Genomic DNA, 14,547 nt, shown 5'->3' with positions numbered 1-14,547 from the left:
CAATCTATATTTTTAATCTTTATCAATTTAATAATGAAAACAGTATCATTTATATATTTGTATTTCTAGTGAGGTTATCTAATCCATTTTTAAACATTTTTGTTATTCTTCTATTTTCAAATCCTCCATTCAGCCTTTCAAGACTATTCTTCACAACCAAGATATTTCTATTATTTTTTTTTATGCATTTGAGAGGGAGAGAATGGGCACGCCAGGGCCTTCAATCACTGCAAATGAACTCCAGACACATGCGCCACCTTGTGCATCTGGCTTATGTGGGTCATGGGGAATCAAACCTAGGTCCTTTGGCTTTGTAGTCAAGTGCCTTAACTGCTAAGACATCTCTCTAGCTTCACAACCAAATCATTTCTAAGCTTAAGGGGAAAGGGAGAAATATAAAGGGGAAAAATGTAATCTTTCTTTTTGTTGTTGTTGTTTTGGTTTTTTGGGGTAGGGTTTTACTCTAGTCCAGGCTGACCTAGAATTCACTGTGTAGTCTCAGGGTGGCCTCGAACTCACAGTGATCCTCCTACCTCTGTCTCCTGAGTGCTGGGATTAAAAGTGTGTGCCACCACACTGGGCTTTGTTTCTTTTTTTTTTTTTTAAAGATTGTTTTTGTTTATTGATTAGAGAGAGAGGGAGGGAGAGAGAGAGAGAGAATGGGCACACCGAGGCCTATAGCCACTGCAAACAAACTCCAGATGCATGTGCCACCATGTTTATCTGGCTTATGTGGGACCTGGAGAATCAAACCTGGGTCCTTAGTTTTCACAGGCATGTGCCTTAACCACTAAGCTATCTCTCCAGCTCTTTGTTGTTGTTTTTTGAGGTAGGGCCTCCCAAATGCTGGGATCAAGGAAGTATGCCAACATGCCTGGCTGAAAAGTTATAATCTTTTAAAAATAAATAAATAAAGCTTGGGAATAATTTAAAGCAAAATATTGAGTTAGTATTTAATTGTTCTAAGACCTCATGATATGCTTAAATAATTAGCATAATAAGAACATCACTCAAATTTATCTATTGTTCAAGTTCAATAATATTTAAAGTCTAACAGAGTGGCACGTATCCCAGATCAGAGACTCTATGAGGAAATGGCTACCAAGGCCAGGAAGGAGACCTAACAGGGCTAAAGGCACACACACTATCTAAGGAGCAGAGCACAGCTCTGCAGCCTGAGCACCACCAAGGAGATGCTAGTCCCACTTTCCCGTACCTACTTAAACTTCCGTGAGAGTTGAGACTACAGGGATGTACACCTCAGGTAGAACCCTCACTTTGAAAGATGTTGAAAATGAAAACAGAAAATCCAAAACACACTGCTGCCTGGCCCTCACGGATATGACTATTCTCAGACTTGACACATCAGTAACAGAATCTACTCATTTAATGACCACTCATGACAATAACACACACTTGTCACATCACATTAACACATCTGTAGTTTTTGACTTTAAAAAAAAACTACTGATATAGCAGAACATGGTGGCGCATGCCTTTAATACCAGTACTTGGAAAGCAGAGATAGGAGGATCACTGTGAGTTTGAGGTCACTCTGACACTGCATAGTGAATTACAGGTCAGCCCGGGCTAGGGTGAGACCCTACCTCAAAAACCAAAACAAAAAGAAAAGGAAAAAGAAAAAGAAAAAGAAACTGATATAAATCATTGCCCTTATGAGTCTAAAGGATTAAAATGGAACTAACAATCTATTGTTGAATTATCATTCAACAAAGTCTGTCCTTGAGTGTAGTAGGTTAGGCATACTTCTAGAAGTACTTGAAATGATCAAAATGATAAGCATGGTTTTAACAGAATCAACTTCTAAGGCTTCAACTTTATTAACTGTGACTCCTGTGACTAATTTGCCTGGAGAATGTTCCTCTGACTGGTCTGTTCCTGCAGGCGGATCCTAGGGTCCAGCCCTAAGGTGTGGCGGTGGATTTGGAATCCCAGTCTAAAGATACGCAGCAGAGTGAGCTCTGCCTGAAGTTCCTGAGTGTGCTTGCTGGCTTTTTGGTGGTGTTTTTTTTTTCTTGGCTTGGATCTGCAAAAGGGGGGATGGGGCAACATTTTTTGCCATTATGGAACTTACCCAGGATCTATAAGCATCAAATAAATTCCCTTCCTTCCATAACTGTGACTGATTTGGAAGTTCATTCCACTGACATGTGGCTGTCTACTATAGTTTCCTACCTAACCATGAGCCCTATACCCCTCTCCTAAGAGCTGTGTTCCCCTCTCCTAGGTAATGCTTCGTATCCATTTTGAATCTTTCTAGATTTGGAGTGTATTAACTGTCATAGAAGGTTAAAATCTCTAGGTGACAATGCAGTTTGGGTTTAGGGTAGAATTATAGACATAGTGAGCTGTATCTCGTCCCTAGAATTGAAGAGTTTCAGTGTAAAGTATGTGCTTAGCTTGCTTCCGTTCTGACACACACACATGCACACACATGGCATCATTTGACTACATGGCATGCATTTTAAAATACAGTATTGGGCTGGAGATATGGCTTAGCGGTTGAGGCACTTGCCTGCAAAGCTAAAGGACCCAAGTTGGATTCCCCAGGACCCACGAAAACCAGAGGCACAAGGTGGTGCATGTGTCTGGAGTCTGTTTGCAGGTGCTGGAAGCCCCAGCACACCCATGCTCTCCCTCTCTTTCTCTGCCTGTTTCTAGCTCTCTCTCAAATAAATAAAAATGAAATATAAAAAATTAAAAATAAATAAAAATATATTATGCATCTTTTATTCTTCAAGTGTCTATATTTTGTAATATGTCAAAAATTACATTCTTTACAATTATTTAACCTTATGATACCAACTTTAAAATGTGTAAAAGGATACATATTGGGGAAGGGTGCTAATGGAACTTATAAAAATTGTTCTTATTCCCTAATTCAAAATTTGTTTGGGAGATATTCAAAGAGAAATGAGTTTAAGATCAATAAAAGCTATCTAAAAAGCCTGGGTATGTCTATAATTCTATGAGAAGGATAGAATGGGGGCCCAATTTCCAGAGTTGCCTCAATATTTAAAATTAAGACAATATCCTACTGCCCTTTCCCTAAACTGACAAATACATATTTGCTTTATTTAAACATTAAGTGTTTAAACATAAATGTATTTCTCCTTCCTTTTCAACTAAACCACTTTGTGTAACTATATCAAAAATCTTTTGATTCCCGGCTACAACCCACCATTAGGATACTTAATGCAGCTAAGATGTAGCTCAGTGAATTTATTTCAATGCTAAGAAACTGACTTTTTCAGACCCTTACTGGAACAAACTGAAGCATTAGTCCTGTAGTTAAGAGCCACAACTGAGTTTGAAGTCCAGCTTTGGGTGGCATGTTATTGATCTCCCACTGCTTCAGCTAGCTAGCCAACTAACAACTAACTAACTTCCCACCTTCATTTATTTAAGACAGGGTCTCATGCCATAGCCCAGGATGGCCTTAAACTTGAGGAAATTCTTCTGTTTCAAGCTCTGGAGTATTAGGATTATAGGCAAAACCCACCACATCCCCTCCCTGTGGTTGCTTTATTTTTAAAATGAGGCTCATAATAATACCTATCTTATAAAAGTGGTTGGGATGATCTACTTAGTATACTTTTACAAATTACTTAGAATAGAACTTGCACATAGTAAGTACTGTCCAACTGTTAGCTATTATTAGTAAGATTGCCTAAGACATCTGTGACACCTATGCTTCCACCAAAGAATACTTCTAATATGCCAGACAATGTGCTAGATGATGGGCATTCAAAGATGAAGAACATGTCCCCTGCTGTCCAGAGTGTCACACTCAATTAAGGAAGACAAACATGAAAGTAACATAGTAACATTAACAATTAAACATTTAAATGAACAACTGAAATTACTTCATGGAGGCTTTAAGTGCTATAGAACTACAAAGATGGTATTCAATTCTGATAGGAAATTCCAGAGAAGGCTACTTACAGAATGTGACTGGTAATTCATAAGACAGATAAGGAAGGTAAGGGCATACAAAGTAAAAGAAAAGTTGTGAGGAAATGTCCCTGTCTTTAAGTTACACATTTAAGAGTTTCAATACCTATCCCTCACTACTGCTAGTGATCAAACCCAGGGCCTCACATATGCTGGGCTAGCCCTCTAATATAAACCTAGTTCTAAGAACGTTGTTCTGTAGAGAGCAGCTGAGAGAGAACTGAACAAGAACACTTCTGTGCTCTATCACTTTATACGCATCTCTAGCTTATAGGTAGAACAAAATATACCCTTTGTTTTTCTACATGCCGTTCCTCAATGATTATATTTTTCCCATTCTTTGTGTGTGTATGCATGTGTGTGTTGTGTGTCATGTGTACTGGATATACATGTGTATGCAGATGCATATGTGCTATGCACATGGGTGCAGAGGCCAGAGGAGAATGTCAGGTATCCTCTTATCACTCATCCACATACTCCCCTGAGGTGAGGTCTCTCCCTCAGCATGCAGCTGCTGTCTCTCAGCAAACCCCAGTGACTTTCTGGTCTCTGCTCCCTGCAGACTGGGGTTACAGACGCATGTGGCCATGCCAAGCTTTTTATGTGGGTTCTGGAGAAGTCAAACTTTGTGGTCTCTGGCCCAGAAGACCGTTATGCTTTAGGAGCAAGCTTTGGTAACAATGAGCCATATATATTTGATCTGAAAAGTTTTTTAGTAATAAAAAAATAAAATATTTCAATTTGGGTTTTTTTTTTTCTTTTTTGAGTTAGAGTCTCACTCTAGCCTAGGCTGACCTGGAACTCTGTAGTCCCAGGCTGGCCTCTAACTCAGAGATCCTCCTACCTCTGACTCCTGAGCGCTGGGATTGAAGGAATGTACCAACACACCCGGCTTCTCCAATTTTTATAAGAAGCTAGTATATTAACTTAGTTTATAATCATAACATGCTTTAATCTGTTTAAGTATAATATAATTAAATCCAAGTCAAGTAAGTACACATTATAACAACTACCTCTAAAGAACATTTAAAATAAACTTTCATAATCAATGTTTACACCATGAATAGATATAATACATACCTGTGTCTGATGGACGTAAAAAGTCTGTGTCACAGGTGAAAAAGGTCTGATGATCCTGGGCTGACAAGTTCATGTCATAGTATGTGAGTGGTTCTTTACCAGTCACCCAAGTGTATCTTGATCAAAACACAAGAAAATATTACATGAGAGAACATTTATCTGCTATAATACACTAAGTTATAAAAATGTATGACTAAAAATTAAATTTCAGAATTTTTAAAAGCTTATTTAAAAATGTTTTATTTTACTTATTTGCAAAAAGAGAGAGAATAGGCACACCAAGTCCTCTAAAAACCACTGCAAACAAACTCCAGACTCATGTGCCATTTTGGTCATCTGGCTTTATGTGGGTACTAGGGAATCGAACCTGGGTCATTAAGCTTCGCAGGCAAGGGTCTTAACCACTAAGCCATCTCTCCAGCCCAAAACCTTATTATACTAAATAAAACAAAAGGACAGGCTAGAGATTATACTAAATAAAACAAAAGGACAGGCTAGAGAAATGGCTTAAAGGTTAAGGCACTTGCCTGTGAAGCTTAATGACCCAGGTTCAATTCCCTAGTACCCACATAAAGCCAGATGACCAAAATGGCACATGAGTCTGGAGTTTGTTTGCAGTGGCTTAGAGGCCCTGGCATGTCCATTCTCTTTCTCTCTCTCCCACGTAAATAAATTAATTAAATTAAAACAAAAGGAATTATGCATCCAAACTATTTAAAGTATGATACTAAAACATCAAATAACAAATGTGGGGCTGGAAAGATGGCTTAGTTTTAAAGCACTTGCCTGCAAAGCCTAAGGACCCAGGTTTGATTCCCCAGTACCCATGTAAATCCAGATGTACAAAGTAACACATGCATCTGGAGTTCGTTTGTAGTGGCTAAAGGTCCTGGCATGCCCATTCTCCCTCTCTTTTCCTAATTGCAAATAAGTAAATAAATGATAAAGAAAACAAATGGGAATGAATAAATTTTTTAGTTGTAATCTCAGCACTTGGAAGGCTGAGGAAGGAGGGTTATTGTGACTTTGAGGGCAGCCTGAGACATGCAGTGAATTCCAGACTAGCCTGAGCCACCAAGTGAAACTCTGAAAACAAACAGGGAACTGGGCTGATGGCTCAGGTATTCAATCCCAGCACTTAGGGGCTGAGGTAGGGGGATTGCCATGAATTCAAGGCCAGCCTGGACTACCGAGTTCCAGGCCAGCCTGGGCTATAGTGAGACCCTATTTCAAAAACAAACAAATGGCTAGGGAGAGGACTCAGTTGGTGAAGTGCTTGCCCCACAAGCATGAGGAACTGAGTTAGGGTCCTCACACCAAGTAAAAACAATGGTGTGCACCTGTAATCCCTAGCTGAGGAGACAGACAGAGGGGTCCCTGGGGTTTGCTAGCCAGCTTGTCTAGCTGAATTGGTGAGCTTTAGGTTCAATGCAAGATCCTGTCTTAAATAAGTTGGAAAGTAGTTGACTGAGGAAGACACCCAACGCTGACCTCTGCCCTCCACATGCTCATGTACAAATGTGGGCACACATACTAGACACAAATATGCAAAAGAAAGAAAGAAACACAGAAGGACTAGAGGCCCGCTTCATGGGAGGAAATACAGGCCTGGCACAGAAAACCTAGTGCAAAGCCTATGGCAGGGGAGGTCATGAGCCCTACAGGAGTAATGACTGCTGTTGTCTGGCTAATTGCATATATTATGCCCACCAAACTGCCCTCTAAGCACACATGTTTATGCCTGTACGTTAATGCTACTCTCACTTTTGGCTAGAGAAGTTTCTCTTTTCAGATGGTGATTACCACTAGGGTGACTCTAAATTACCATAGTGCTGAGAAGAAGCAACAGTGGCGTGTTCAGCACTAAGTGAGATATCGCTATCACACCCTCCAAGGCTCAGGGTCTATTACAGAAGAGGTGGCCAAAAGAATATAAAAGCCTCTGGGTGTGGCTGTGCATGCCTTTAATCCCAGCACTCTGAGGCAGAGATAGGAAGATCACTGTGAGTTCATGGTCAATGGAAGGATAGGACTCCTTATAATACCATTTTCCAGACACAACATGGTCTTGATATTCATGACCACACAGCGCCTGACACTACCTACACAAGACGAAATTTCGTAAGAGGAGGGAGAAAAATGATGAGATCAAAATAGAAGAGAGACTAATTGGAAAGAAGGGATTCAATGGAGGGTGGATTTGGGAGAGGAAAAGGGAGTGTTAGGAGGTAATTATGGTTTATTGTTTATATTTATAAAAATTATCAACAAAAAGTTTTTTTTTTTTTTTTTTTTTTTTTTTTTGTTTTTGAATTAGGGTCTCACTCTGGTCCAAGCTGACCTGGAATTAACTATGTAGTCTCAGGGTGGCCTCGAACTCTCAACAATCCTCCTACTTCTGCCTCCCAAGTGCTGGGACTAAAGGTGTATGTCACAACGCCCAGCAAAAAACAAAAACAAACAAAAAAAATTTAAGAGAAACAGGTCCTCATTCAATTCCATCATAATTATTGGATTAAATGTCAGAGTGCTTGCTGCACAAACATAAGGACTTGAGTTAGATCCTCAGTACTTAAGTAAAAAGCCAAGGCTGGCCATACATGCTGTAACCCCAGTGCTAAGGTGGAGTGGAAACAGGAAGATCACTGGGGCTTGCTGCTCAGCCAGTCTAACCCAGAAATAGCATGAGCTCGAGGTTCAGTGGGAGACTCTGCATCAAGGAAATAAGATAGAAGAGTGATAGAGGAGACCAGAAATCCTGCTTCTCTGGCCTCCGCATGTATGCACTCAGGGTGTGCTCATCTGGACCCATACACATCACATACCACACATACTACACCCACCCGCGCACGCGCGCGCACACACACACACACACACACACACACACACACACACACACAAAGTAGGATATAAAGCCATAAGTAGAGTGTGATATTTTGTTTTTGTATATGCATATATAAGAGTAACCAGATGGAAATACTCCTAAAACATTTATAGTGCTTTACCAGCATTTGGGAGGCAAGGCAGGAGGATCACTGTGAGTTCAAGGCCACCCTGAGAACACAGGGTGAATTCCAGGTCAGCCTGGGCTACGGTGAGACCCTACCTCAAAAAACCAAAAAGAAAAAAAGAAAAGTTAAAGTTCAAGGTCAAACATAAAATAAAGTAAAAGTTCAAGAGCAGCCTGGGCTATAGGGTGAAACATATCTCCAAGAAAAAAAAAAAGTAAAGCTAATATACATCCAGACTGATATTCTCTTGCCACTGCAAGCAAACTACAGATGCATATGGCACTCCATGCATCTACCTCTGTGTGTACCGCGGTGTCCAACCCAGGCCAACAGGCCTTGCGAGCAGCACCTTTAACCACTGAGCAATCTCCTCAGCCCCAGACTACTACTCTTGTGCACACATATACTGGAATATGTGAATGCTGTAATGCTTTAATCTCATGAATTCTTTGACAAAGTCTTTCTGACAAAATGTAGTTTAATATATGCTCATACGAAAAATAAACATATAATCTGAAACAATGCTCTCATAATTAGAAAACTGAACACAACCAGTAGTAGTAGCACATGTTTATAATCCCAGTACTCAGGAGGTGGTGACAGAAGGACCAGGAGTTCAAAGCCAATCTTAGGTACACGGCAGGCTCAAGGATAGCCAGGGCTACATGAGACTTTGTCTTAAAAAACAAAAATAGGGGTCGGGTATGGTGGCACATGCCTTTAATCCCAGCACTTGGGAGGCAGAGGTAGGAGTATTGCCATGAGTTCGAGGTCACCCTGAGACTACATAGTTAATTCCAGGTCAGCCTACCTTAAGATCCTACTTTAAAAAAAAAAAAATAGGGGGTGAAAAGATGTCTCAGTCTGTAAAGTGCTTGCTGCACAAGTATGAAGATATGAGATTATATTTCCAGCACCCACTTAAAAAATAAATAATTTGGGCTGGGGAAATGGCTTACTGTTTAAGGTGTTTGCCTGCAAAGCCTAAGGACCCTGGTTTGATTCCTCAGGACCCACATAAGCCAGTTGCACAAGGGGATGCATGTGTCAGGAGTTTGTCAGCAGTGGCTAGAGGCCCTGGTGTGCCCATTATGTCTTTCTCTATATCTGCCTCTTTTTCTCTCTCTCTCTCTCAAATTAATAAATAAATAAAACATTTTAAAGATAAATAATCTGTAGCACGTGGAAGGCAGAGGTAGGAGGATTGCTGTGAGTTCAAGGTAATCCTGAGACTACATAGTAAATTCCATGTTAACCTGGCCTAGAGTGAGACACTAGAAAAAATAAAACAAAAATAAATAAATAAATACATAAAAACAAACAAGCTGGTTATGGTGGCTACATGCCTGTAATCCCATGCTAAGAAGACAGAGACAAGAGGATCCCTGGGGTTTTCTGGCTAAGTAGAGCTCTATTGGTGAGCTCTATGTTCAGTAAGAGGCTATGTCTTAAATATATAAGGTGGAGGGCTGGAGAGATGGCTTAGAGGTTAAGCGCTTGCCTGTGAAGCCTAAAGACCCCAGTTCAAGGCTCCATTTCCCAGGACCCATGTTACCCAGATGCACAAGGGGGCACACACATCTGGAGTTCATTTGCACTGGCTGGAGACCCTGGCATGCCCATTCTCTCTCTTTGCCTCTTTCTCTTTCTGTCTGTCATTGTTTTATACACACATACACACACACAGTCATAGTGGAGGGCTGGAGAGATTGCTTAGTGGTTAAGGCACTTGCCTGTGAAGTCTAAGGACCCAGGTTCAATTCCCCAGAACCCATGTAAGCCAGATGCACAAGATCATGCATACGCACAAGGTTAGTGGTGCATGCATCCGGAGTTCGACTGCAGTGGCCAGAGGTCCCGGCATGCCAATTCTCTCTCCTCTCTCTCTTATAAAAAATATAAGTAATAAGGTTGCTGGGCATGGTAATGCACGCCTTTAATCCCAGCACTTGGGAGGCAGAGTAAGGGGATCACTGTGAGGTTGAGGTCACCCTGAGACTACACAGTGAATTCCAGGTCAGCCTGAGCTAGAGTGAAACGCTACCTCAAAAAAAACTAAATAAATAAATAAACAAGGTAGAGAGTGTCTGAGGAAGACATCTGATATTGACCTCTGGCCTCTACATACACATATGCACTTGTACATACACTCCCCATACACATACCCACATACATACAAGCATGCATACACACAAGAGGCCATACTTATACTGCAAGCAAAATGTAGTACCTCCTATATTCTGCTCCTCGGAAAAGATTTAGAGGGTTTCTCCAGACCTTGCATTCTGAAAAAAAAAAAAAAAAAAAGGCGGGGGGAGATCAGATGCAATCAAATCTTCACTAGCCAGCATTTATTGTCAACCCACTGCACTCTAAACACACTGCTACCACAGATGGCACAGATATAAATGAAGCATAAGCATGGCTGCTCAGTGGTTACAGGTGTTTGCTTTGCAAATCCTGAAGGCCCAAGTTCACTTCCTCAGTGCTCAGGCACAAAGTGGCGCATTTATCTGGAGTTCATTTGCAATAGCAGGAGGCCCTGCCACACACTCATACTCTCTCCCCTCCTCTCTTTCTCTCAAATAATTTTATTAATTGATAAAATGTAATAGACATGATTTTTGTTTAGATCAGCAGTTCTCAAATATGATTCATGCAAAATAAGAATTCTTTTTTTTTTTCCTTTGGTTTTTCGAGGTAGGGTCTCACTCTGGCCCAGGCTGACCTGGAATTCACTATGTAGTCTCAGGATGGCCTTGAACTCATGGTGATCCTTCTACCTCTGCCTCCTGAGTGCTGGGATTAAAGGCATGCACCACCACGCAGGCTCAAAATAAGATTTTTTGCAGTAAATTCTAAGAAATGATTTGCCTTTTTTTTTTTTTTTTTTCCCCGAGGTAAGGTCTCACTCTAGCCTAGGCTGACTTGGAATTTACTATGCAGTCTTAGGGTGGCCTCCTCAAACTCACAGCAATCCTCCTACCTCTGCCTCCTAAGTGCTGGAATTAAAGGCATGCGCCACCATGCCCGGCTCTTTTTTAACTTTTTTGACTTGCTGAAAATATAACTCAGTGTTAGAGCACTTACCTAGCTAGCATGGGTAAGATCCTGAATTACACTCCCAGCACTGGCAGGGGAGGGGAGCTACCTCTGTTGACTTGAAGTCAGGTGCATGACCCTGAGAGTGAGGGCTTCCTTGAATTTTGTGCCCCAGGCAGCTCACTTACAATCTTACCCTCGCCTGCAAAGTTGACCTAGTGGTACAAAATGAGTAATGGTTTACCACTAGTACTTATTCATTAGAGAGAGAGAGAACTGGCATACCAGGGCCTCAGCCATTGCAATCAAACTCCAGACACTTGCACCACCTAGTGAGCATATGCAACCTTGCACTTGCCTCACCTTTATGCATCTGGCTTATGTGGGATCTGGAGAGAGATTGAACATGGGTCCTTAGGCTTCACAGGCAAGCACCTTAACTGCTAAGCTATATCTCCAGTCCTAATACTTTAAAAAAATGTATTTATTTAAGAGAGAGAGAGAAAGGGACAGAGAAAGAGAAAGAATGAACATGCCAGGGCCTCTTCCCACTGCACATGCACCACACTGTGCATCTGGTTGTACATGGGTCCTGGTGAATCAAACTCAGATCCTTATGCTTTGTAGGCAGGTGCCTTAAGCACTGAGGCATCTCTCCAGCCCCAACCAGGAGGACTTCAGTGTGAGTCAAGGTAGGACCCTAAGTTGTACTGGCAGTCATCACATTCCTCATTTGCCAATGTGAAACAATCTGTGGACCGCTACATCTTTTTAAAAAATTTTTTGTTTATTTTTATTTATTTGAGAGTGACAGACAGACAGAGAAAGAGGCAGATAGAGAGAGAGAAAGAGAGAGGGAGAATGGGTGCGCCAGGGCCTCAGGCCACTGCAAACGGACTCCAGATGTATGTGTCCCCTTGTGCATCTGGCTTACCTGGGTCCTGGGGAATTGAACCTCAAAGCAGGGTCCTTAGACTTCACAGGCAAGCATTTAACCACTAAGCCATCTCTCCAGCTTCTACTACATCTTTTCCGTCCTCCACGGTACCATATGCATACACTGTAAAAGCAGCTAGCAATATTCTTCTGATGTCAACTTATTTATATGTTATCTTCTACCAAGCTAGAATATTCTTAAGGTATTTTTATATTTATTTTGAATGATTTATTTATAATAGAGAATAAAATCATTTGGATTATTATTATATTATTTATACACTAAACTCTGAAATTTCTAGGGATATAATTATACCATCTTCATTTTGTTTTATTTTTTATTTATTTATTTTTGTTTTTTTCAAGGTAGGGTCTCGCCTAGCTCAGGCTGACCTGGAATTCACTATGTAGTCTCAGGCTGACCTCAAATTCATGGAGATCCTTCTACTTCTGCTTTCCAAGTGCTGGGGTTAAAGACATGGGCCACAGTGCCCAGCTCTTTTTGTTTTTAGACAGGTTTTCACTATGCAACTTAGACTGATCTCAAACTCCTGATCTTCCTGACTCCACCTCCTTAATACTGTAACGACAGGCATGCACCACCAAATCTAGCTTCACAGTCAATTAATTTGTCTTCTTTTTAGGAGTTCTGAAATTATTATTATTACTTTTTGGGGGGGGTTGAGGTAGGGTCTCACTCTAGCCCAGGCTGACCTGGAATTCACTATGGAGTCTCATGGTGGCTTCAAACTCATGGCAATCCTCCTACCTCTGCCTCCCGAGTGCTGGGATTAAAGGCGTGCGCCACCATGCCCAGCTTGAAATTATTTTTTGAGAGAGGAAAAAGAGACAGGAAAGGAAATTATTATTGTTCTTTCCTGTGTCTGTAATGCTTGACAAGACCATCATCAGTGGTCCTGATTATGCTTTAGGGTCCCATTTACTTGTACATCTTCAGGGACTTTGCCTGACCACATGTAAAAGTACCAGCCATTGAGCTCAAATTGTATTTTTCTATTAAACTCAACTGTAGTGGCTAGGCTTATGATGAGAGTCGTATTAAGGCTTTAGTCCAGGGTCTCACATGCCAGGCAAGCACTCTACCCATGCTAAACTCTTAGGCCCTTGTTATTGTGTTACTGGTACCTATACCAAACAAAAGAAATAATCTAACAATATCACTTTTATTTGACTTTGAAAACTTTGCTTTCTTAATTATAAAAAAATATTACTTAATACATATACTGGAGTAGTCTATTATAACATATAACAATGTACTATCCATTCAGGTAGAACTGAGATTTCTGCTGTACTAGGGGTCAAATCCAGGGCCTTGCATGTACTAGGCAAGTGCTCCACCACTGAGCTCCATCCCTAGGCCCCTTTTATTTTGAGATAGGATCTTGTTAAATTATCCAGACTGGCCTTGAAGTGCTATGCAGCCCAGGCAAACCTTGAACTACAATTCTTCTGCCCCAGTCTCCAGTGTAGGTGAGATCATAGGCATATGCCACCATGCCTTGTTAAGAACTGAGATTTTGTTGGCTTTGTAAATATACTGAAAAGAAGAAAACTATTTTTCCTACTTTTCTGTCTTGAAAAACAAAGCTAATTGTCTCAAATTTATGCTTGATCAGTTATTACATCCTTTAGCTGTTGTGTATACATGCAGTGAGAAATATATTTTAATTTCTCATTTTTATTATAGCCAATAGTGGCCATCTGACAAAGGTCTGATGAGTTTGTCGGGTGGGATAGGGGAAGCCTTTTCTCTTTCTTGCTGAGTAGAAGGTGGATCTGGTGGCTAAAGCCTGAGAAAACACCGTGGACCACAAGGTAAAAACTGCACTCAGAGACGGTAGGCTAACAAACGAGAAAGGGTCTGGGCCTTTGAAGAATGATGCTCTCCATACCAACCATGGATTACCCATAGGTGCATGAAAGATAGTTTTCTCTCTGTTTTACTCTATTTGGACTGATATAACAAAATAACATAAATTGAATAAGTTATAAACAGCACAAGTTTATTTCTCATGATTTTGGAGGCTGAGAAATCAATGATCAAGGTGCTGGCAGATCTGGTGTCTAAAAGACTCACTTTCCCATTTACAGATGGCACCTTCTTCCTATGTCCTCTCCAAATGAAAGGAAATTATTTTATTAGGGCACTAATTCTACTCATGAGAGTTCCACATTCCTAACCCAATAACCTCCGAAAGCTGTACCTCCTAACAACACACTGATGATTAGGTTTCAATATATGGGTGGAGGGAGAAGCAACAAACATATAAAACGACAAATTAAAGTACTCTGTCATTTTGTTTTCTATCATCCACAAATGAAATGAGTCTTTTTTTTTTTCAGGGTAGGGTCTCACTCTGGCCCAGGCTGACCTGGAATTCACTATAAAGTCTCAGAGTGGCCTCAAACTCACAACGATCCTCCTACCTCAGCCTCCCAAGTGCCATCACACCCAGTACAAAGTGAGTCTTAGTTAGAGAGC

The 14,547-nt window shown here is 40.9% G+C and overlaps 1 protein-coding gene across 1 annotated transcript in view; it reads right to left on the bottom strand.

Moving 5' to 3' along the window:
• St7l (suppression of tumorigenicity 7 like) overlaps nucleotides 1-14,547 on the bottom strand; it is a 102,720-nt gene that overhangs the window by 78,459 nt on the left and 9,714 nt on the right. The window contains exons 4-5 of the mRNA XM_004658984.3: nucleotides 10,297-10,351; nucleotides 5,056-5,171 (exon numbers count right to left, since the gene is read on the bottom strand). Coding sequence (XP_004659041.2) covers nucleotides 5,056-5,171; nucleotides 10,297-10,351 — 171 coding nt within the window. The remainder of the gene's footprint in view (nucleotides 1-5,055; nucleotides 5,172-10,296; nucleotides 10,352-14,547) is intronic.

The sequence above is a fragment of the Jaculus jaculus genome, chromosome 19 (genome assembly GCF_020740685.1).
Source record: "Jaculus jaculus isolate mJacJac1 chromosome 19, mJacJac1.mat.Y.cur, whole genome shotgun sequence".
In the NCBI taxonomy this organism is placed as follows: Eukaryota; Metazoa; Chordata; class Mammalia; order Rodentia; family Dipodidae; genus Jaculus; species Jaculus jaculus.
This window is presented reverse-complemented; position numbering and strand designations above follow the sequence as displayed.